Consider the following 20,596-nt stretch of genomic DNA (forward strand, 5'->3'; position numbering starts at 1 on the left):
GTATCCCAGTTTCCCAAAATGCAACGCTGACAACAAGCCCATTTCTGTGCCGATGAAAGTAACCGGGGAAGACCCAGCCGAGGCTGCCACCTCTAGGCTGTACGGCAAACCAGGAGCTTGAGCATGGTCCCCTCGCTCCTGTGTCTGTGTCAGCACCACAACACTGGGATTATACTGCATCCTGCAACACCGTGCAAGGTAGTATGGACAGAGCTTGAAGAGCTATGCACATTTTATGGCGATAGTAGATAAAAATACTTGAGTAGAAAGTGAAATTTCCTTGTATGTACTTGTATGTGTGCGTGGCTGTTAGCATGGGATTTGATACATAAGCAAACCCTAACCACGTACAGGTTTTCTGCTGCCAGCTCCAGCAGGAGGCAGAGGGATAACCCCAGCCCCAAGCCCCGCCAGCGCTGCTTCATCCTCCTACCCCAGTTCGTAACACGGACACAACTTGTCAGGCCATAATAAAACAAACTGGTAACTAAGCCAGTCTGTGCACAGAGAACTTAAAAAATGATGGAATATGCTTTAGGAGAGCCTGGGAAGGAAGTGGACTTCACACTGTTCCCATGGCACTGAGGCACACAAGTAACTCACTGAAAGCCACAGAGCAACACCGCAGCGGAGCACGGGCTACCTGCACCCGCTGCAGAGCCCAACGGGGGACGCCAGCTTGCAGGTGCCTTTGCAAGGTTATTTAAGTGTAATCTGTTGCAGCAGCAAGAGATGTTTTGGACACAAATGCTGGGAGGCAGCGATACATCACCTATGCAGCACCGCTGGAGACATCAATGGGCTTTGAGCGTTGCACAATCACAGGTTTCAACCCGAAGCCTGTGGAACCCTAGCGCGTGACACTGCTCCGGAGGGGCCCGCAGCAGATAGCCCAGAAAAGCTGACCGAACACCAACGGGATGTGTATCTGGAAAGAAACAGAGGGGGTGCACAAACTGAAATCTGCCGAAACCCACAGCAGTGCAGCAAATGGCCCTTGTCCTTGCCGAGGAAGGCACACACACAGCCCAGCGTATTCTCGCTCCACACATACTTCGGAAGGGACAATCCAATTTAATTGTCCATAGGAAGCAAGCGATGTGTACAGAAAAATCTTCCTGCTCTCTTAATCCACCTGTTTCCAAGCTAACCTTTTGAACGGCAGTTTCAAACTTCAGGAGAAGCACACTCCGGTGGCGTTACTCACCCTTACCTCTGAACACCACAAATGCACGCGGTTTTCTCAGTATCACAGTGTTCTCCTGGGCTGGCTTAATAAAAGGCGACTGCATGCACCTATCACTTACAAGATACTTGACTCTTGCTGGACATGGCTTACAAGTCTAATTTTCATTTACAAGTTGCATACAGAAAAGAAAGGGGAAAACTGCTGTAAGTCAAAACACAGTACGTGTGAGACAGAGAAGCATCTTGGGGATGTTTGCCTTAATCATGTCCAGACTTCCTGCGTGGGGCTAAAGAACAAGACATCAAGTTTCTAACTTCTCTATTAGTAGAGACAATAAAAAAAACACCAAAAAAAGGCAAAAAAACCCCAGCCCAAGACAAAAAGCCCACTACACAAATCAGCCTTCTCCATTCTGCGAAAACAGACACAGACACCGCTCCAGCTAGCCTTTGGTCAAAGATAGCCTATCATTTGCGGTCAGCGGACTTGGGTGGAGAGTGTGGGCTGAAGTTTTTGCCTGTGCTCGGGTCCTTAAGCCAGAGCTGATCTCCTCCAGCACGAAATGGAAAGCAATGCCTCCGAAGGCGTTATCTTCCTGCTGCCCGAGCCTGGCTGACCTCCCGAGCAGTGGGCACGGTTCTCCCTCCCCACGGTGCCCAGGTGAGCCCCAGCACCTCCGGCTGTGACCGGGCGCCTCTGCACAAGGAGCTCCAGATCACCCGTGTCCTCAGGGCCACGCGGCGAAGCCAGGCCAGGCTCTGGCAGGACGGCTGCAGGGTGGCACCCACGCTCTGCCAATCCCCGATAATCCCGGGCTGGCAAGGAAACCATTCCTCGATACGCACTGCTTTGTAAAACAGGCCAAATCACGAGTGCTGGGCAAGGTGAAGGTGATCTCCAGCAAATCCTGGCCTCGACAGCGTCACCTGAAGCCCTGATGGTGCCCAGATCTCCCAACACTCAGCATGACTATCCCGGGGAGGGGGAGACAGAGTGGGCACATCACACTCTTTTGGCCATGGCAAAACCTGTTGCCTCCTCTTCCTCTTAGCTTAACTATTTTGGAAATAACCATTATTTTAGACAACTAATGACAAATTCTGATACCAAAAATATGCAGAGTTGCCTGTATACTGGGCGGAAAGCCAGCCTTTTATTTCATGTTTTCTGCTCTCGCTGTCCTCTCAGGCAGAGGCAATCTCTTGCAACAGGAATGTGTACATGAAATGAGCAATTTCTCAGGTTTCCCCGCCTTTGCCACTCCCCTGCCATTATTTACATTCAGCAGGCATATTTCTGGAGTAGCTCTTGATCCCATGCCTAGCAGGCTCCAGACATCAAGGGAAGGTTCAGCTGCCTCTGAACATGCTGCAGAAGAAAGCTATTGTGGTGGCTGGCTTCTCCTCCTCCCAGTTTTATTTTGATTTTCACATTTAAAAAAAAAAAATCCTCAGGGCATAGGAAAAAAAAAAAAAACAAAACCAAACACGTCAGCAGAAATACTGCAGCTTTCTGGAGGAAAGCGTAGTTACAGAGCGAGGGAGGCAGCCCCAGGGTTATCCTATCCCTGAGCCAACACAGGCAGAGCTCCATCACCCCAACCCCTCCCTGCCCTGGGCTGGCAGCGAGAGGGGCTGGCACCGAAACGCTGCAGAAGCACAGGCTGGGCAGGGAGAGGTACCACGAGGTATTCCAGCGTTATTCAACACCTTGGGTTTTGATGAACTCGGGTTTTCCCCAAGACCTCCTGGGCATTCCCGCAGTGGCCAGCGGAGGGGAGGACAGCTGGAACATGAACAGGCACACAACTGGGAGGGCACAGACATTCAGTGACTTTGGATCGAGCTTTTCTAAACCATGTAAACTTCCTGCAGCGAGGAAGATAGGAGGCAGTGACTAATACCACTTGGAATAGCAACCCCAGCCTGGTTTTCCTGTTTATATATGTAAGCCATGCATGATGCTAATTAGATATGATAACAGGCTTTCATTCCTAGGTGCTATAGATTGAATCCACACATACATCTGGTTCAGCTGCTACGTGATAAATCACATCAGAAAGCATTTTACTCCTTCAGGAAAAAGAAGTGAATGTAAAGTGCCCAGAGGTGCAAGCCGGACTTCTATTACCGCCCATCCATAGCGGACCAGCAACAGCCACTCTCCAGCACAAAAGCTGTAGTTATTCCAACACATACCCAATGCTGGAAAGAGGCATCATATCCCTGCCAAAACACCCACAGAGCATCTTTTCCATACTTGCAACCATTTACCTTACATGGCCAGAGACTGCAGAAGTGCTAAAACACCATTAAAGTTTGAGAGACTTGAGTAAACTCGGCACCTTGTAAACTGAAGCACTAACTCAATATACGGAGAGCACCTGGCTAGAAGCACCAGGGAGAGTGCATTTCCATGGACTAACACTTTCCATTCACGGAGGGTATGACTACAGGACAGGAGAAACATGGAAACTGCACAAGAACTACCCAGGAAAGCCAAGTACAGATGAGTGCAACCTTTCCCTATGCACGGCTAGCGTAAACCCCGGCGTGTGCATCCTTTCGGCGACCCGGGCTGCAGGTACGCCAAGGCTGCGACGCCCCTTGGCACTCACCGATCGACAGCTTCCACATCAAAGCAAAACCTCTTCTCAATTGAGTCGGTTTTCCGCCGTGTGCAAGATTTGAGGATAACAGCTTCATCTTCTCCCTGAGAAGAGACAAAATTGCAGATAAGGCTGAGAACAATCAACCAACCGTGTGCCTGTCCCCAGCACCCACTGCGCTTCTAATGAACATGTTCAAACCTGGGGGGATTTGGCCGTATCAGCCTGCTAGAAATACGTATTTATATATCTGACGTGAGGACTTGTCTTTTCACCCTTGCAACCATGTTTAGTCCAAAATCTTTCACGAGGAGCCTTCCTTTCTGAACGCACATGATTAAATTTGTGCATTAAGCATCACGTGACCCATGCTTCAGTTGTGTTGGACCACAACTTTTGGGCAAAGTCAGCTTTATTTTCCATTGCTGAACAATGCATCATAGACCTGGCTGTCAATTTTCACTGCAGGCCGCATTTTTGGCATCATTCTGCACATGAGAACTCTTAACGGGAGCAAACATGTCTTAAAATGTTTATTATATAACAAAGCAACGACAGAACCATTCTCCCATCCAGGCATCTGCATCCAAGTTGTACTGGATTTCCACACGCCGAGCAGCGATCCGGCAGGATCCGCGTGCACTGCTGTCCTCTGCTGGAGGACAACAACCCTGCTCAGCCCCTGCCAGCACAGACATTTCTCCTTCTGCAATTTTTAAAATCCACTGATGACTCAATAGAAAATGAATTCTGAACGAGTTCCTGGAGATGGCCACTTTTCTGTGCTCTCTGTGCTGTTCTTGATGACACCTTGGCTGACCATCCTGTTCCCTGACATCACCATTTTTCCAGGAAACATATTTAGGGACCCAGAACAGACCCAGGAAGACAGACGTGAGAGAGATCCCTGCAGGGCTTCTCCCCAGGGTTCAGCAGAGGCTACCTGCACCTGGTCCTCCCCAGCCTGGCCTGCTGCTGGCACAAGGCTGCTCCCGAGCTGCCGAACTCCCCGTACAGTATTCAGGGAGCGCCCCCGCTTCAAACCCACTAACATCCAGCTCCAGCCACAGCCTGAGGCACGTTCACGAGGGGCTGATACCATGCGCAGTGTCCTTTGTGACCCACGAGCGATGGGTCGCCTCATGCAGCACTGACATTGCCTGTCACTTGGCGCCTATTCCAGCCAGACCCCGAAATGGCCAGCAGCGCGGCCACAAGCCCCTGGGCTGCTCCACACTCCGACGCCCATGCCAGTCATCACTGATAGACTCTGCAGCCCAGACAGAGCTGCCCCAGCATGGGCAGAGTTTCATGCTAGGATCGTGCAAGCCACGAGACCTGCAAGCAGCCCCACCAGCGCAGTGGCTGGCATGGCACACCAGAGCAGGGCTCCTGCCCTGCGTGAGAAGGGCAACACGGCTGTGTCAACAGTGCCTGCGCCCCAGGTTGCAGGGGAAGCCGTGAAATGGGAAAAGACCACATGAAACACAGTGCAGCAGCTGATGATTACAGGGCTGGGACATTTTAATGCTGAATTATAATGAAGATGCTCCGAGGCAAGAGGAAATTAATTTTAAAAGTTGCCCTCCCCACGGCTGGCTCCCTTTGCCAGCAGGGAGCCGTGCGGCAGCCTGTCCAGCTGCCCGAGGCACTCCCCTGCAAGGGGATAATGTTTGCAAACGGCCCCACCCGGGAACGCTCCCGGGAGAGGGGGTCTATTGTTCCTGCTGTATAGAGGAGCAAAGCCAGTCCCGGCTACAGCTGGACTTACGCTGCCCGGGGAGCAGTGGGGCACATGGTGTGCGCTGGCCCCCCACACCCATGGCTCCCCCTGCTCCTCCACACCCCCTCGGGCCCAAGGGGAGCTCCAGGCTCTCCTGTGGCTCTGTCTAAAACAAAACAACTTCACTGGCCAAGTCATAGGCATTGGGGAAGGAGGAGAATAATGAAAGGGTTCTCTTCTCCGGGCCTTGGAGCAGGAACTAGGGACTGGGGAGCAGGCACCCATGGAGCTGGAGCATGGTGGGTGCGTGTGGCACGACTCCACTCCGCTCCCAGCCCCAACCACCACCTCCACCCACGGAAACAGCCACAGCCTTGCAGGGCACAGTGCAGATGCATGACCCACCGTGTGCCCGGCATCGCCAGGAACAGCGGGAGTGGAACTGAAGATGAAACTGCACATGCTTCAGCTTTTAAAGGTCTCTCCTTTTACAAACAGAAATAAGTAAATAAAGGACAGACCTAAAAGCAAGAGGCAAAAGACCCAGTCTTAGCCCAGATGCAGCTGCTGCAAACTTGTCCTTACAAATAGCTGTGTGCAGACACCGGCCTGGATGATGGAGCTGAAGCATGAAACAGAGCAGTGTCCAAGGGGCTCTACCCACTTGGGAAACCAGCTCTGCTCTCAGCACAGCTGACAGTTTCCAAAGATCTGTGGGCTTTGGTGGTTTTCTTGCCTTGTTTTTTTAAACAAGGTGCAGAGTTAATTCCCCATGTGGCACCTGCTCAGCCTGGAATGAATCTGACCCACTTCACTTGCATTTGTGTCACCTTGCTAAAAATGGTTCAGTTTGAGCACCGGAAGAGCGTGCAGCCGGCAGCTCCGCAGTGCTCCCCGGCAGAGACCCCCAGGACGCAGTCCTGCTGCCTATCGGCACTCACCCCTTTTCCTCCAGATTTCTGGTCAAACGGCACCATCGTGATCCGCTTTGATTCCCTCTGGTACGTGCAGTAATGCTTCACCCAGGAAGTCCCAAAGTGACCTATAAAGCAAATGCAGTTTTTATTTCCAGAACTAGTAGAGTTTCAGTGCCCTCCCATTAATAATCTGTTACGTTTAACAATCATTTAACATGAGACAGATTTCTGTACCTACGGTTCTTGTTGGACTTCGCAAGTGGATTAAGCATTATTACCCCCCTCCTGTTCAGGGGAAAGACTTCTATCAGGCACTGGCAGTGATCCTCCCTCCCAGTGAGAACCTGGCTCCCACATTCCCACCTTAATATCCCACCCATTGGGCCAATCCCTCTCTTTCACGGATTTTGTAGCCTGCTGAATTAGCCTTCATGCCCCACACCCTGATAAACCACCTTTCCCAGGCGCCCACTTGCTGCATTGCCCTGGCAGGCAGCTCTGCTGCCCCGGCACGTACGTTTCTCCTGCACGTAGAGATAACCCTCCATCGTGTAAGGGCTGATGTTTTTGTGCTCGTGAGGATTCTCCTTCATCTTCTTCATCAAAGATTCAACTTCTGACCTTGTTCCTTCAAAACGATTTCTTGTCTGCAAATTAAAACAGGAATGCCTTCTCCAATGCGTGGACCCAACGTGGCCTCCTCTGCAGCAAGGAGGCACCACGCAGAGGTGGGACCCCAGAGCTGGGTCACTACAGCCCGTGTGGGAAATGGGACCAGGGGAGCCCACTGTCAGCCACAGGGCAGGTTTTCCTCCTGGGCCTGGATTTAAGCTAAAAGAAAAATATTATGACAATTGGCAAGTTGTTTGTATTATGAGTTTTGTGAAAAATTGTTTCAAAAGAATGAAACCAGTCTGCATCCCTGGGAGAAAAAGGATAATTTTATAACAAGAGAGGAAAGCAAAGCTGCAACGCCAGCATGCCAAAGCCCTCACACACATCCGACGTGTGGGCACCAACCGCGCACTGGCCATGGCCACAGACGGCAGAAGGGCTCCGCTCCACAGCCCGGAGATTGGGACGGGAAAAAGTGCTGCGCTTCCCAGAACGAACAGTGCTTTGAAACACTTGCAAAACGGTTTGAAACACTCACTAAAATCACAGGGCGCGCAACAACGTCTGCCTGCTGGCTGACTCCTGGGGAAGCTGGGCCTCTGCGTTTGGTATGCCGTAGGGAATGAACTGCCATGTAGGCTGTGTATACAATCTAGTGTTATTTACAAAAAAGGACTTGCTTTCAATGACACAGTCAAAGCCTTTGCTTGATGGCACACAAACAAAGGAGAATAAAACCTTCATTAAAATATATCAAAAAGTGTTATTTTGCTCTGCAGGACAGTCACGGCGATGGGCACATGGCACAGTGGCATGGGCATGTGGCACACTTACGTTCTGGATGCTGATTGTCAGCTCTGTCTTGAAATCGCTGAAGTCCTTTGCGAGCTCGTAGCCGTGGTGGTAGAAGGTGAAAAGCCCCTGCAGAAAGGCCAGCAGCTGCATCGGGGTAAAACGAATCACGATGGTCAGTAGAGACCCACAGACGCTTTCAGAGCAACTGCTGCGGAGGGGAAGCATCCCTGCAGCGCCCCGGGGGCAGAGGGGCTTGCTGGCAGTCCCTAGGAAGATGCCCTGTTCCTTGTTTCACTTTCAAAACCTCCTCTGAACAGACCCCAAAGCCGAACCTGTGTTTTCCTCCCCCAAAGCCAAGCCAAGCCCCCGCACCAGGACCCCTCGCCCCCTCTGTCCCCGCTCCCTGCATCACTGAAGCCCTGGGGTCACTGAGAGCAGAGCCAGCAGGTGTAGGAAGGAGCCAGGAGGAAGAGCAGGCAGCACGCTGCCATTCCCTGCGTTGTGCCTCTCCCAACCCCGAGTTACTCTTCTCTCAGCAGGAATTACCTTTGCAAAGAGCCAGGGAGGTTTGGCACTTCCCAGAGGAGCTTTAAAGGACTTAGCACCTGAGCAAAGGCAGACCTTAGAAAACTCTTTTTTTTTTTCTATTTCTGTCACTCCTGCACTCATTTTCCCTTGTGAACGTTACAGGTTTGTTTTTTTCCCCAATCAAGCCTATTTTTCTTTTAATTGCCGGCAGGCCCCACAGTTCAGCCCACCACGACAGAGATGTCCGCAGAATCAAAAATGGAATGTTTCTGGCATGCACGTGGCCGCTGAGCTAATGGCGCCGCGCCCCGGAGTTCACACGGGTGCTTTCTCCCTCCAGATCTCCCTTCGAGATCTGCGGGCCGCAGCCCCGCTCTCCCCAAGCCCCTGCTCCCCCATTTTTTGCAGGCTGAGGCAGCTTGAGCACTCACTTACAGGTTCCACGAACTCAAACATCTTCCTCTCCTGGACCTCTTGCACCTTGAAGACATACTCCAGGGAGACTTCGTAGAAATGCTGCCGAACCAGGTCCACCTGGCTGTCTGCCTGCAAGCGCCAGAGAGATTAAAGAGGAAATACAAAGTCACTACAGAGTGGGACCACTTGGCCTTGTGACTAGAGGACATCTGGGTCTAATGGGAACTTGCCCATGCAGAACAAATTCAGCTTCAGACCCCAGTCCAGGGCTGGACAGATGGCACAGCGATTAAATATAAACCTGATTCACATGAACAGGCTCTTTCTTCAGCTGAAAAAAATGTTTTTGATGACTCATGTTCTCACCTCCCTGACAGCTGTGTAGAAAAGCACGCATTAGAAGCGAGAAAAATGAGAAGTTGCTGCATACTTGACAATAAAAGGCAATTCTCCACTTTCTGGAAAGCACCACAACGGGAGACTGCCCGAAGCATCCTGGGGCCGAACCGGGCAGTCCACGTGCCCCACCACCCTCTCCAGCAAGCATGTCACTTCAGTGGATCAGCAGACAGCAAATCCCCTCTGCTTTGCAGGTAATGCCCAAGTGAGCAAAAATAGGGATATGGCCCAACCCCAGCGCGTAAAAATAACCTTGCCATGCATGTGGAGCAGAGCTGTTGCACTGGAAGCGGGGTGAGGGACACGGGTATCCCCGGGCTGCCATCCCCAGCACACATTGCTGCTACATTTGCAAGCGACACTTTGTGTAGAGCAACCTGGGCGTCACCAATGCCAGCGGTGCCCACAGGGAGGTCGGTCTGGGTGACCCACCATCCCTCTGACCTCAGCGCCAGTAAACTCAGCTGGTTGAAGAGGCTCACCCCCAACACAAGCCGCCATCGAGTCACTGCTCAACAGGAGGCAAATTCCTCTGTCCCGACTGAGGATGACGGGGTGCCCTTGCCAGCGTGACCCTCGCTGTGCCCAGGGCAGAGCCGGACCTCCAGGGAGGAGGATATGCTGTACCATACATCCCATCAGGGCTGGACATAAGGCCGCTCCCGCACTCTGCAAAACCCAGCTGGCAAATACCTGCTTGCATTTGAACAGCAGCTTACTCCTGATTTTGTGTGTGACACAGCTGTGAAATGGCCCATTTTCCCCATGACCTGCCACCAGCATTTGTGCTGTGTGCCCATGGTGAGCAGGCTGAGGTATTTAGCAAACTGAGTTCTGAAAAGCAGAAAATATGATGCAATCAAATAACTTTGCCAGGAGTTTAACGGCAGATTAGACTCTGTGTGTTATTTAATTGGTCAACAGCCAAAGCAGAATAGAATTCCCATGGTTTCCTCCTCTCCCCACCTCGCCGCAGCAGTTGCACATGTGGCCGCTATCACCCTCCAGATGTAGACACCAAGAGGAGGTTAGGAAATATAAAATACTAAATCTCCTGGACACAAACGCTCTTCTCTTAGGACATCAGGGCATCTAGTGAAGCTTCAGACTGCTCATGAACGGGTGGTGTTAACTTTTCTAAAACGCTACCATCCCATCAGCACCTTTCCCATGCACTTCTGCCGCGGTTGCGGTCCCCTGCCCAGAAAGCCCCTTGGCAGGCAGGGACCACGGCGGGCAGCCCCAGGGGAGGTGCCGGACAGGGCGAGCACTCCCACACGCTGCTGGATGCCACATCCACATTTCACAACCTACACGCTGGACTGCTCTTTCAAAGGCACCCCCTCCTCGGTGGAGCTCGAGCCACCAAGACCAGTGTATGCTTCCTAGTGCCCCAGGGGAAAAAGCCCCAACACCTGAACTTGGGAGCTGGCTCCAGCTGGCTCCAGCCTCCTGCCTTCGCCGCAAAAGCCGAAGTCAAAGTTCGGGGTGGAAAATGCCAGCAGATGGCACCAGCCGCCAGCGCTGCTCAACATGCACCGGCAGCCGCATCCCGTACAGCATCCCACACACGGCCAGGGCCTGCACCCCACACAGCATCCCGCACGCAGCCACCGCCTGCACCCAGCACCGCATCCCGCACACAGCCAGGGCCTGCACCCCGCACCGCATCCCGCACACAGCCACCACCCGCATCCTGCACAGCATCCCGCACACAGCCACCGCCTGCACCCAGCACCGCATCCTGCACACAGCTACCGCCTGCACCCCACACCGCATCCCACACACAGCTACCGCCTGCACCCCACACCGCATCCCGCACACAGCCAGGGCCTGCACCCCGCACCGCATCCCGCACACAGCCAGGGCCTGCACCCCGCACCGCATCCCGCACACAGCCAGGGCCTGCACCCCGCACCGCATCCCGCACACAGCCAGGGCCTGCACCCCGCACAGCATCCCGCACACAGCCAGGGCCTGCACCCCGCACCGCATCCCGCACACAGCCACCGCCTGCACCCCGCACAGCATCCCGCACACAGCCAGGGCCTGCACCCCGCACAGCATCCCGCACACAGCCAGGGCCTGCACCCCGCACAGCATCCCGCACACAGCCACCGCCTGCACCCCGCACAGCATCCCGCACACAGCCACCGCCTGCACCCCGCACAGCATCCCGCACACAGCCAGGGCCTGCACCCCGCACAGCATCCCGCACACAGCCACCACCCGCATCCTGCACAGCATCCCGCACACAGCCACCACCCGCATCCCACCGCCCCGCTGCTCCGGGCTCCTGGGCAGCCCCACAGGGCCATACTCTGGCCAGGGCATGGGATCACACCTCTAGAAGTCAATGCTGCAACCTGACAGCCACAAGCGGCTCCTTCCCTCCCCAGAAAGAAATCCTTCCACTCCTGTGTCTCAAAGTAGTATTTCAAACACGAACTAAAACAGAGGTTTAAAAGGTTATTTAAAAGCCATGAGAATGGGACTCTCCATCTTCTGGGACATATGGGTGCTCCCACATGGTAAGTTATTTACAAACCCAGAACACCTATGCAAGGACAAAGCTGGCTTGCAGGCATGTCAACCCTCATTTTTACCCCTCTTCAACCATGATTGGTGGAAGATGATTATTTGTGCCACAGATGTATCTACTCTCTTGAGTCCTCAACTCTGCTGGGCACCATAACACCACCTGAGCTATCCCAGTGCAGGAGCCACAACCTGTGCCCATCGATTCCCCCAGAAACGGCTCAGCGACACACCAGCATCATGCCCAAAAGCAAGGACGTGCATCCTGCAGGGACCAACCCAGCCCTGGGCCAGTGCAGGGAATTCCAAACTTAGAAGAAGTGATTGAAAACTCAGCGTACTCATCCAGTAAGAGCATTTGGCACAGCAGCTAACTACGTGCCGAGTCAGTAATAGGCTCCTAAAGTACTTTAAAAGCACTAAGCCTGATCACTCCTCCCATGAAGCCCAAAGCCAGTGCAGCCACTTTCAGAGAAGGGAACTAGACATCCGTGATTTGTGCTGGCACAAGGGAAACCTGCAACAGAACCAGTTCCTTTCTGTTGCACTCTTTAATTATAAACTCTCTCTCCTTTTTGATTGCTATCCATTTTGGGATCTCTCTGATTTTACAGCCAGGAAAACCAATGTTATAAGCTGTGTAAAGCATTCAAAAAGCTCACCACAGTTACTGCTAGACATGGAACTCTCACCTCCTGAAGCTGGGATTCTTTCTTCTTAGAAGACAAGTTTAAGTGCTTTTCTAGGACACCACAATACTTCTCCGTCTCCTTGTCATATTTCTTTTTGGCATCCTACAAAATAGAACAAAAAGTGTGATGCTGAACACCACGGCACTGGGGCAGCTGTGAGGATCCAGGGCATTCCTACAGCCTCGTGCAGGACTGCGAGTCCCGGGCCAGAGCTAACCCCCTTCTGCACAGCACGAGATGGGACCAAGGCCAAGGGGCATCAGCTGGAAGCGGGCAAAGCTGCTTTTATCCATGACCATCGGGCAGCTACAGGAAAGCAGCTTGTGCTGCCAAAATCCGAGACTTGGGGGAGCCCCTCCTCTATTCCCAGAGCCCAAGGCTCAGTAAAACATCCAGGTCCAGGGCTGGCCCAAAGACAACACAGCGAGGAAAATGCTTGCTAACCAGCTAACCAGCATATCGTCACAATTTCACATCCCACCCTGCCACCCCTCGCAATGGCTTATCCTATGTGTCACTCAGGACGATGACACAGTAATTTGGCTATTTGTGGCAGGAGCATTAAAGGAGGATGTCAACCTTAACTTTTCTTTTGTACCTCTCATCCCAGCCTCACCGCCCCGACATGCCAGTACGAAATCCACCACTGACAACTGCTAATAACCAGCTCCTTTCTGAAGCACCCCTTTTTTGTCTTTTTTTTTTTAGCTGCACGAACCAGGACAGCCTGGCCGGGCTGGGCTACACCATGGTGCCGCCACGGCTTCTGTGCCAGCGGGGAGCTGGGCACACCGCTGCCACGCAAACACGGCCCCGCCGGGCTGGCATGTGCTTCTTGCAGGCAGCAGCAGGTTGTTATAACAACAGGAGAGCCGCAGACAGCGGTTTAATTTCAGAACAAAGGCAGGAAAGAAAGGGGGGGGGGCCAGGCTGTTTCACAGCTGCCCTCAGCCACACCGGTGCTTCCCTGGGCTCGCCTGTCCTGCCAGAAGCCGTCCAAATTCCCATGCAGCTGCCCAGCGACACACCAGGGTGGGCAGCGCAGACTGGGGGGCTCAGGCGACTGGGAACCCCTCTAAGAAAATACTAATTCTGGTTTGGAGGAAGAAAAAAAAAGTTCGCTTCAACTAGCATGTGATTTTTAGCCCTTGGCACGTTACTTGGTTGTGGGTGAACTGGGAACATTGAGGCACTTTCCCAGGAGCTGGATCGTCCCCGTCTCCAAACCCGCAGCAGCGCGCAGACATTTCCTCCCATGCCCATGCCCAGCAGGGCCCATCGCTGCAGCACGCCAGGTCCCGGCACGGCCATTGCCACACGGCTCTGGGCTCTGCTCCTGAGCCCAAGCAGGGGCTCCCAGAGGTGACAGCAGCTTGGTGCAGCAGCAGCCTACCTTAGCAGCCCCGATCTGCTCCTTGCGAAATTTCTCCAGTGGCGTGATCAGCACCTCGCTGGCGTTCTCGATCTATGGGCAAAGACGGCCACAACTCACCTGCTGCCTCCATGCTCCCGCCCCAGCCCCAGCCGGGCTGGCGCAGCCCTTTTGCCCAGCTCAGCCCCAGACACCCAAGCCACTCAACAGCCTTTCCCATGGAAACCCTCCTGCAGCCCACAGAAACCCGCACACTTCACCCACTCCAGCTCTGCGCTGGCTGAGGACCCAGGGGAGGCTGAGGGGCTTGTACCAAACCTGCTCCTCACCCCAGTGAGCCCTACCAGCACCAGCGCTGGCCATTTTCCAACAGCAAGACACCATTACTGATGCTCTTCAAGCGTGCCCCCCCGCCAAGTTCACACTCCCCTCCCTCTGCTCTCCCCTGCAGCTCTGCCCTGGGCGAGGGAAGGGGTTTCCACTGCACGCCACGGTGCCCCGGGTGCCACACCACCCACCGTGCGCAGCGCTGCCAGCGGCAGCAGCAGTGCCACCACCCACCCAGCCCCCGGTAGATGGGGCCATACCATGCGCATCCGCTCGTCCTCCAGGTTCCGCAGCACCGTGGCGAACTCCTGCAGAGACTTGGCTGGAAGGGACACACCCACACAGTCAGCACTTAACAACATATTATTTTCTTTTTAAATTAAGAGAGAGACTGAACAGGGGCCTTTTGTTTGCTGTGTTTTGGGGGCCTTGGGAGTTGGTTGCTTGGGGTTTTTTATCATCTTTGCTCTCTCCTCAGAAAGGCTTCCAGTTGCCTACAAAAGTAACTGGTAGCATAGCATCCCCAGCACCATGTTCCCTCCTCCAGAGAGAAACACCACACCTTCATCTCGAACCTGCCCTACCCAACAGCCAGTTGCTCATCAGCCCTATGGCTCAGCACTGGCCCCAGCCATGCTCGGTGCACGAGTGGCAGCTCACCAGCATGTGCATCGCAGCAAGGGGACTTGGATAAGAAAGCTATTTTTGCTGAGAGACTGGGCACAAATAAATAAGTGAAGTTAAATCAGGGCTAAAGCTCATTTGCTCTCCTGGCTCCAGATGATGCGCACAATAAGCTCTAAAAGTTCAGCTGGGGCAGAATCAGGATAACATGAAGTGAAGGGCCGAAGCTGCTGCCCTACGCCATGAGAAGCTCCATGGTGGAACCAGGCTACGGCTGGGAGAGCACTGCCAGACTCTGCACTGCTGGCTGCTGTCGGCACAGTGGGTGCCTGCTGGGTTCTTCGCTCCTGCAGCCGGCAGCGAGGCTGCTGCTCCTCTCCTTCAGCTATAGCCCCTTGCAGTGTATTTTGCCATGGCCACATCTCCAGATCCCTGCTCTCCAATGGGAAAGGGCCGGATAATCTAGATGGTTTCAGACATGGGCAATCTTCTTCCTTTCCTATCTGGCAGGACTAGATTTAGGCCAAGAAGCAACAATTGATTTCCTTGGGAAGGCTTTGCTGATGTTGAACCAGGAGAAATATGCCATTTCCAGAGAGCAGGAAAGCACCCAGACAAATTCCCGGGCTCCTTGGCACCCTTGTGTGTGTCTCTCTCCCCCATGCCCTGCTCAGCTCAGGGGTCTGGAGCATGGCTTCAGGGCTACTCACGGCACCAGCGCCCTGGACTCACCTATGCAGATCTCATCATCCGTTTCAGCATCGCCTATGCAGCGGAATTTAAACTCGTTGAGGGAGTCCGCAAACTTGCGCTTGGCCGCCGACAGGTCTGCCGAGAGAGCGGGAGAGGGGAAAACACAGATGTTAGAAAAGGAAAAAGCCCACCACAGCACGATGCAGGCAGACGCATAATCCTAGCCAGCCAGTCCCCATGGGGAGACCCGTCTGACAGGCCCCCCCCCCCCATGCCAGGGAACCCCCAAGAGTGCTGCCCTTCTCCTGCACCCACCCCAGGGACGGGGCTCTGTGGGGTCCCGGCCAGCACCCACCAAAATATACTACAGGAGATGAAACCTCAAAATACCGTAAGAATCATGCGGGAGCTCAAGCCCAGTGCCACGGGGTAGTGACAAACGGTGATGCAGGGTGGCACTGCTGGGGCAGCTCCCACGCTGCCCCCCAAGAGACTGCACCTCTGCACAGGCTCCCAGTCCTGCTGAACGAAGGCACCATGTACGGGCAATAACGCAGAGATTTATTGCTTTCCAATCTGCAGATTCTCTCCGAGATCTGAATCCTATTAAGTTCTTACTTGCAGTGACCTGAGCGGATCCAGGATTGGCTTTTCGAACCGGCCCCGTAACCCTGCACATGCAGGCACACAAGCTCCCGGGCACTGCGAGGCCACCAGCTGGGAGGGGAACTTGTACTTGAGCAACGCGAGGGACTGCAGGCACGCAGACAGCATTAGGAAGATGTAATGCTAATTCCCCTGTGCAATTCTTCACTCAAAGTCCAAAAATTCAGCATTTTTTCTCCTTTCCAAGCACAGGTGGAAAACATGCGTGTGCACACAAAGGCCATTTCCTCCTCTCAGACACCAACAGCCAAAAGATAACCACAAAAGAATTCAAGCATTTTGCTTTCCTTATGGGATAAGAGAATTTAAAGCTTTCTCCAAGCATTAAAGCTGCTCTCCAGCAGCTTTAATGCCTCTGCTTAGAGCCCTGGGGCTAATCCTGCCCACAACTCAGTCCCGGCTGACTTCACACAACTGGTGCAGCTCACCCCACTCTCCTCCACGTACCCATGCTGCTGCTGGCTGTGGCGGAGCAGCCCCTCTTCTCTCGCCGCAGCACCCGGAGGGCTCGGGGACTTTAACCCAGTCCCCGGAGCTGGGCAGCCTCCTGCCTCCTCTGGAATAATAATGAAGATGACGTTAATGACTTAAGGAGCCACTTCCTCTCCTCCAGCTCCGTGCTGACCGTCAGCCACCAGCCACGCTCTCCCTGCTGCACATTGTGGCCTCACCAATACCCTGCCTGCATTATGCACGTCGCGTCCCCAGCCAAACCAGACCGCATGCCCACCACCGACTGGGCAGGACCCTGAGTCAGATGCTGCCCCGGCGTGGAGGCAAACCCCCGGGAGGGAACCGAGCTCCCCTGGCCCCAGGCAAGGTCACCAGCATTCGAGCAGCACCTCTTGCCAGGGCCAGCCCTCCCTGCTGAGAGCAAGGAGGTCGGGGCTCTGCAGCCACCAGGCACAAGCCAGGGCGAAGCCAAGAAGCCTTCAGAGCCGGCGGCGCCCAGCAGCAATGGCCCACAGCACTTATAAATAGGCGAGGGAGAGGCAGGGGGAGAAGGAGATAATTCCCAGTGCGACAGTGATAAAGGAGGATCGCTGGCAGCCGCTCGCTGAACGACACAGCCAAGTCGCAGGGGCGAAGCGGATGCTAAAATTAGCAGCAGGCTCGGCCAGGAAAGGAGAGAGGGGGACCCACGCCCACACCGCATGTCTGGGGGCAAGGGAGGAGCCGGCACGGAGGGGCCCCATTGTCCTCCCTGTGCCACTGTTAGACCCACCTGCACTCCTGGCATCCTGTTTTCCTAAAAGCTTGAACCTCTCATCTACATTTTGGGGAAAAAACCTTCCAGTGGAAGCAGCCAAAGCTCCCAGCTGCACTGCAGGCAGGGGTGTGTGGGGAAAGCAGGGTGGCCCATCCGTGGGCCAGCTCAGCTCCTGAGGCTCCTTCTTCCCCAGGGCTGTGAACGAGCAAACCCAAAATCCTACAAAGGCTTGACAGAAATTTCTGCTTCCTCTCGTGCACAAGTAAAACCAGCCGGACCCCGTACATGAGTCACAGCCAGGCTGCGCCAAGGGCTGTGAAAGTTTTGCTTCCAAGTTCTCTGGCTGGCTTCATCAGTCAACCGCAACACCAGGGAATACCACCACAAAGCCAGAAAAATCCTTCTGCCTGAGCAACGCGACCAGCTTGGGGGCTGGGTATCACCAGATGGTGGTCCTACAAGGACAGGAGCCGGGCAGGCTGGGATGGATCCAGGGACACGCAGGTGCTGGCAGAAGCAGCGAGGCTGCAACACACCTGCGGGGACAGTGCAGTGGCAGCCAGCCCAGGGGTGCCCAGATGTGGGTGTGCAGCCTGCAGCCCTGCTGCCGATGAATCTTTCCTGTGCCCATCACACCCCGCGGCTGCAGCACAGAGCACTGAAGATCTCCAGGGGCAGCAAGGAAAGCACAATGTCTGGCAGAGGCATCCCAGGAGGTGAAAACAGCCCTGTGCAAGCTGCTGAAACACCGGGAGGGCGGGAGGGAAAGCGGTGGCCCCGGCCACTCCAGGGCTGCAGCCGCCTCGAGAGGGTCCGGGGTGCAGCCACTGTGGAGCCACGTGCCTGCCTGCGCCCAGGATCTGAGACAAAACCACACGCAGAAGGCACCGGCCAAGCAGCAGCAAAGCAGATCTCCATCCCACCTGCAAGGCAGCACCTGTGTATGTGCTAACACAGCTGGGGTCCTCTGCCCAGCACACCGCAGTGCGCGGTGAGTGCGCCTGAATTACCATCTCCGGTCAATACACACTGTGCTCAAGTAACAGCTACACATGCTGTCTGAAGCCAGGCCGTGCCTGCCTGTCCTCCCCTCCGCTCCAACACGGAACCATCACCGTCCTGCCCCACGGTCCCCCTGTCCAGGACTCATTCCTTTCCCCTCTTCAGGCTGACTGTCCCGCGGGGGGGGTTGCTGTCGCAGTCCTCCTCCTCATTGTCACCTCCCACGGCTCCCCAGTCACACCCCCGGACTGGCGGGGACAGGACGATCCCTTCGGGAAAGTCCACTTGACAGAAAACAGGCACACGCACTGCATGCCAGAGGTCCAGCTGCGTAGCTACAGCAACCAATAATCAAAATAAAATGCCCTTTTAAAAGTGATATATTGGCTCGTTACTGTGATACAGGGTTACCCGCTCAACTGTTGAGGGGAGCAGCCCAGCAGTGCTCCCCTTCCCGAGCACTTTCCCTTCCTGGAAGAGGGTTTATGACCTGAAGTGGGTGCAATGGGGGAGAAAACTGCAGAGGATGGGGACGAGTGACATGGAAGGAGACGTGACCTCGCAGAAGGCAGAGGTACCGGCAGGGGCCTGTCCCGGCAAGGAGGGAGTTGGAGCTGAACTCTGAGGTCTGATCCCGTCTTTCCCGGCAGCAAGTTGGAGAGCAGCGATTGCAGATAGAAGGAGGCAGCCGGCTGCCGGGGACACATACTGCTCGTCCCCAAAGTGCCCAGCATCGCTTGTCCATCAGCATGGCAAAATTGAGCGGTGCGAAGGGTGCATCCACAGCAGGCAGGGAGCACCCCAGAGGCAGATCCCCTGCCTGCACCGGCTTGAGCCATCCCTGCACAACTCCTGAGCTGTAGTTTTGGTTTTTTTGTGAACAGTCTCTTAGTAAATGTTCAGGAGCCAATTTTGGCTGTGATCCTGAAACGCCACCACTCCGCTCCCACGGCAGGGGACGGAGCATCTCACGGAGCCCTGCCCTGCCGGCACCCAGAGTCCTACCCCAGCGTGCACCGCAGAGGCAACCGCTTGCAGAGTCAGAGCAGGGGCACGCAGCGTGTCACCGAATACCGCAGCATCCGTCCCTCACACAGCCGAGACACGCTCAGCATCCTCACCATCCACCGCAGGAACAGCGCGGGGTGGGGGAAGGCTCCCAGCAGGACAGAGGGCAGCTGCCTGCACCTGGAAGCAGCCCCAGTTAACCCCTTTGCCCATCCCTCCTCCCTCACGCCTGGCTCAGGGGTCAGCCTCCTTTTCCCCTGGCACCCCGCATCTCTCCTCTTCCCTCCACCAGCCAGGGAGCCGGGTAATTGCTGGCTGAGGTCCCATCCCAGCCTCACACCTCCAGGCAACGGGGCTCCCTCCAAACCCAGCTGAAGCCGATGTTACCCCAGCCTGCAGCAGCCCTGCTGCAAGGGAGCACCTCGCGCTCCCACTGTCCATCCGCCCAGATCACCCTGGCATACCTCCTCCTCCTCCTCAGCTATTGAGAGTTAAATCTTCTTTCTGGGAAGTGGCTGCTGTTACTGCAATGAGACTGAAGTGGTTGGTTTTTACAGAAAAAGCCCCTTCCAAAGGAATTTGGAACTATTGAAAAAGGCCGTTTATAGAAGAAAAACATCGTGATTTCACAACTCTCCTCCACGCGTACAGCACCCCAGGCACAACGGGGATGATCCCATCCCAGCCAGGTCCGCAGCTGGAGGGGCAGCCCCCACGCACAGGTCTCCCCCATGGGCACGCGGCTGTGAGACGGGGCAGCCCCGTTCCCCGGGGCGCAGGCGTCAGATCTAACACGTCCCTGGTTTGGGTGACTCAGCATGCGGAGCTTTGGTCACTTCGGGGAAGTCACTCGCACCAAAGCCCTGCCGCGAGCCACTCTCTCCCGGTCACCGGGTTCCAGCTCTTTCCCCAACTTCATTCCTCAGCTGGACATCTCACCTCTGTGCAACACCCCTATCACCCCCTCTCTTTGTGTTCAGTGTTTAAAACATTTTCAGGCTTTCCCAAAGGGACCACGGAGGTAAAGTGCACTGAAAGCCTGGGCAGACGTACAGGCAGGCAGCTTTTCCCTTAAATAAAAATTCATAAGGCCCTGAGAAAAGATTGCAACCTCTCCACTTGCATGCTTTTCCTAGCTGGGATGGACGGCTGGGAAATGCGACCACAGGAGGGAACGATACGTGACACAGAGGGGAACCATAACACATCAAAACGAGACATCAAGAAGATAGACGTCCCCTCCTGCCCACCTGCTGCCCGGTCCCGCTGCCCA

At 54.8% G+C, this 20,596-nt stretch overlaps 1 protein-coding gene across 4 annotated transcripts in view; it reads right to left on the reverse strand.

Annotated features, from left to right (window-relative positions):
* Positions 1–20,596, reverse strand: part of ARHGAP26 (Rho GTPase activating protein 26) — a 158,869-nt gene that overhangs the window by 117,934 nt on the left and 20,339 nt on the right. For 3 of the 4 annotated variants that reach the window (XM_076350460.1, XM_076350459.1, XM_076350462.1), the window contains exons 2-10: positions 15,477–15,572; positions 14,381–14,442; positions 13,815–13,886; positions 12,422–12,523; positions 8,811–8,921; positions 7,887–7,991; positions 6,955–7,084; positions 6,462–6,562; positions 3,807–3,901 (exon numbers count right to left, since the gene is read on the reverse strand). In XM_076350460.1, coding sequence (XP_076206575.1) covers positions 3,807–3,901; positions 6,462–6,562; positions 6,955–7,084; positions 7,887–7,991; positions 8,811–8,921; positions 12,422–12,523; positions 13,815–13,886; positions 14,381–14,442; positions 15,477–15,572 — 874 coding nt within the window. Of the gene's footprint in view, positions 1–3,806; positions 3,902–6,461; positions 6,563–6,954; positions 7,085–7,886; positions 7,992–8,810; positions 8,922–12,421; positions 12,524–13,814; positions 13,887–14,380; positions 14,443–15,476; positions 15,573–16,550; positions 16,581–20,596 lie in introns of those variants that run through there. The other variant, XM_076350461.1, reaches the window with a different exon arrangement.

Source organism: Aptenodytes patagonicus, chromosome 12, assembly GCF_965638725.1.
Source record: "Aptenodytes patagonicus chromosome 12, bAptPat1.pri.cur, whole genome shotgun sequence".
Lineage (NCBI taxonomy): Eukaryota > Metazoa > Chordata > Aves > Sphenisciformes > Spheniscidae > Aptenodytes > Aptenodytes patagonicus.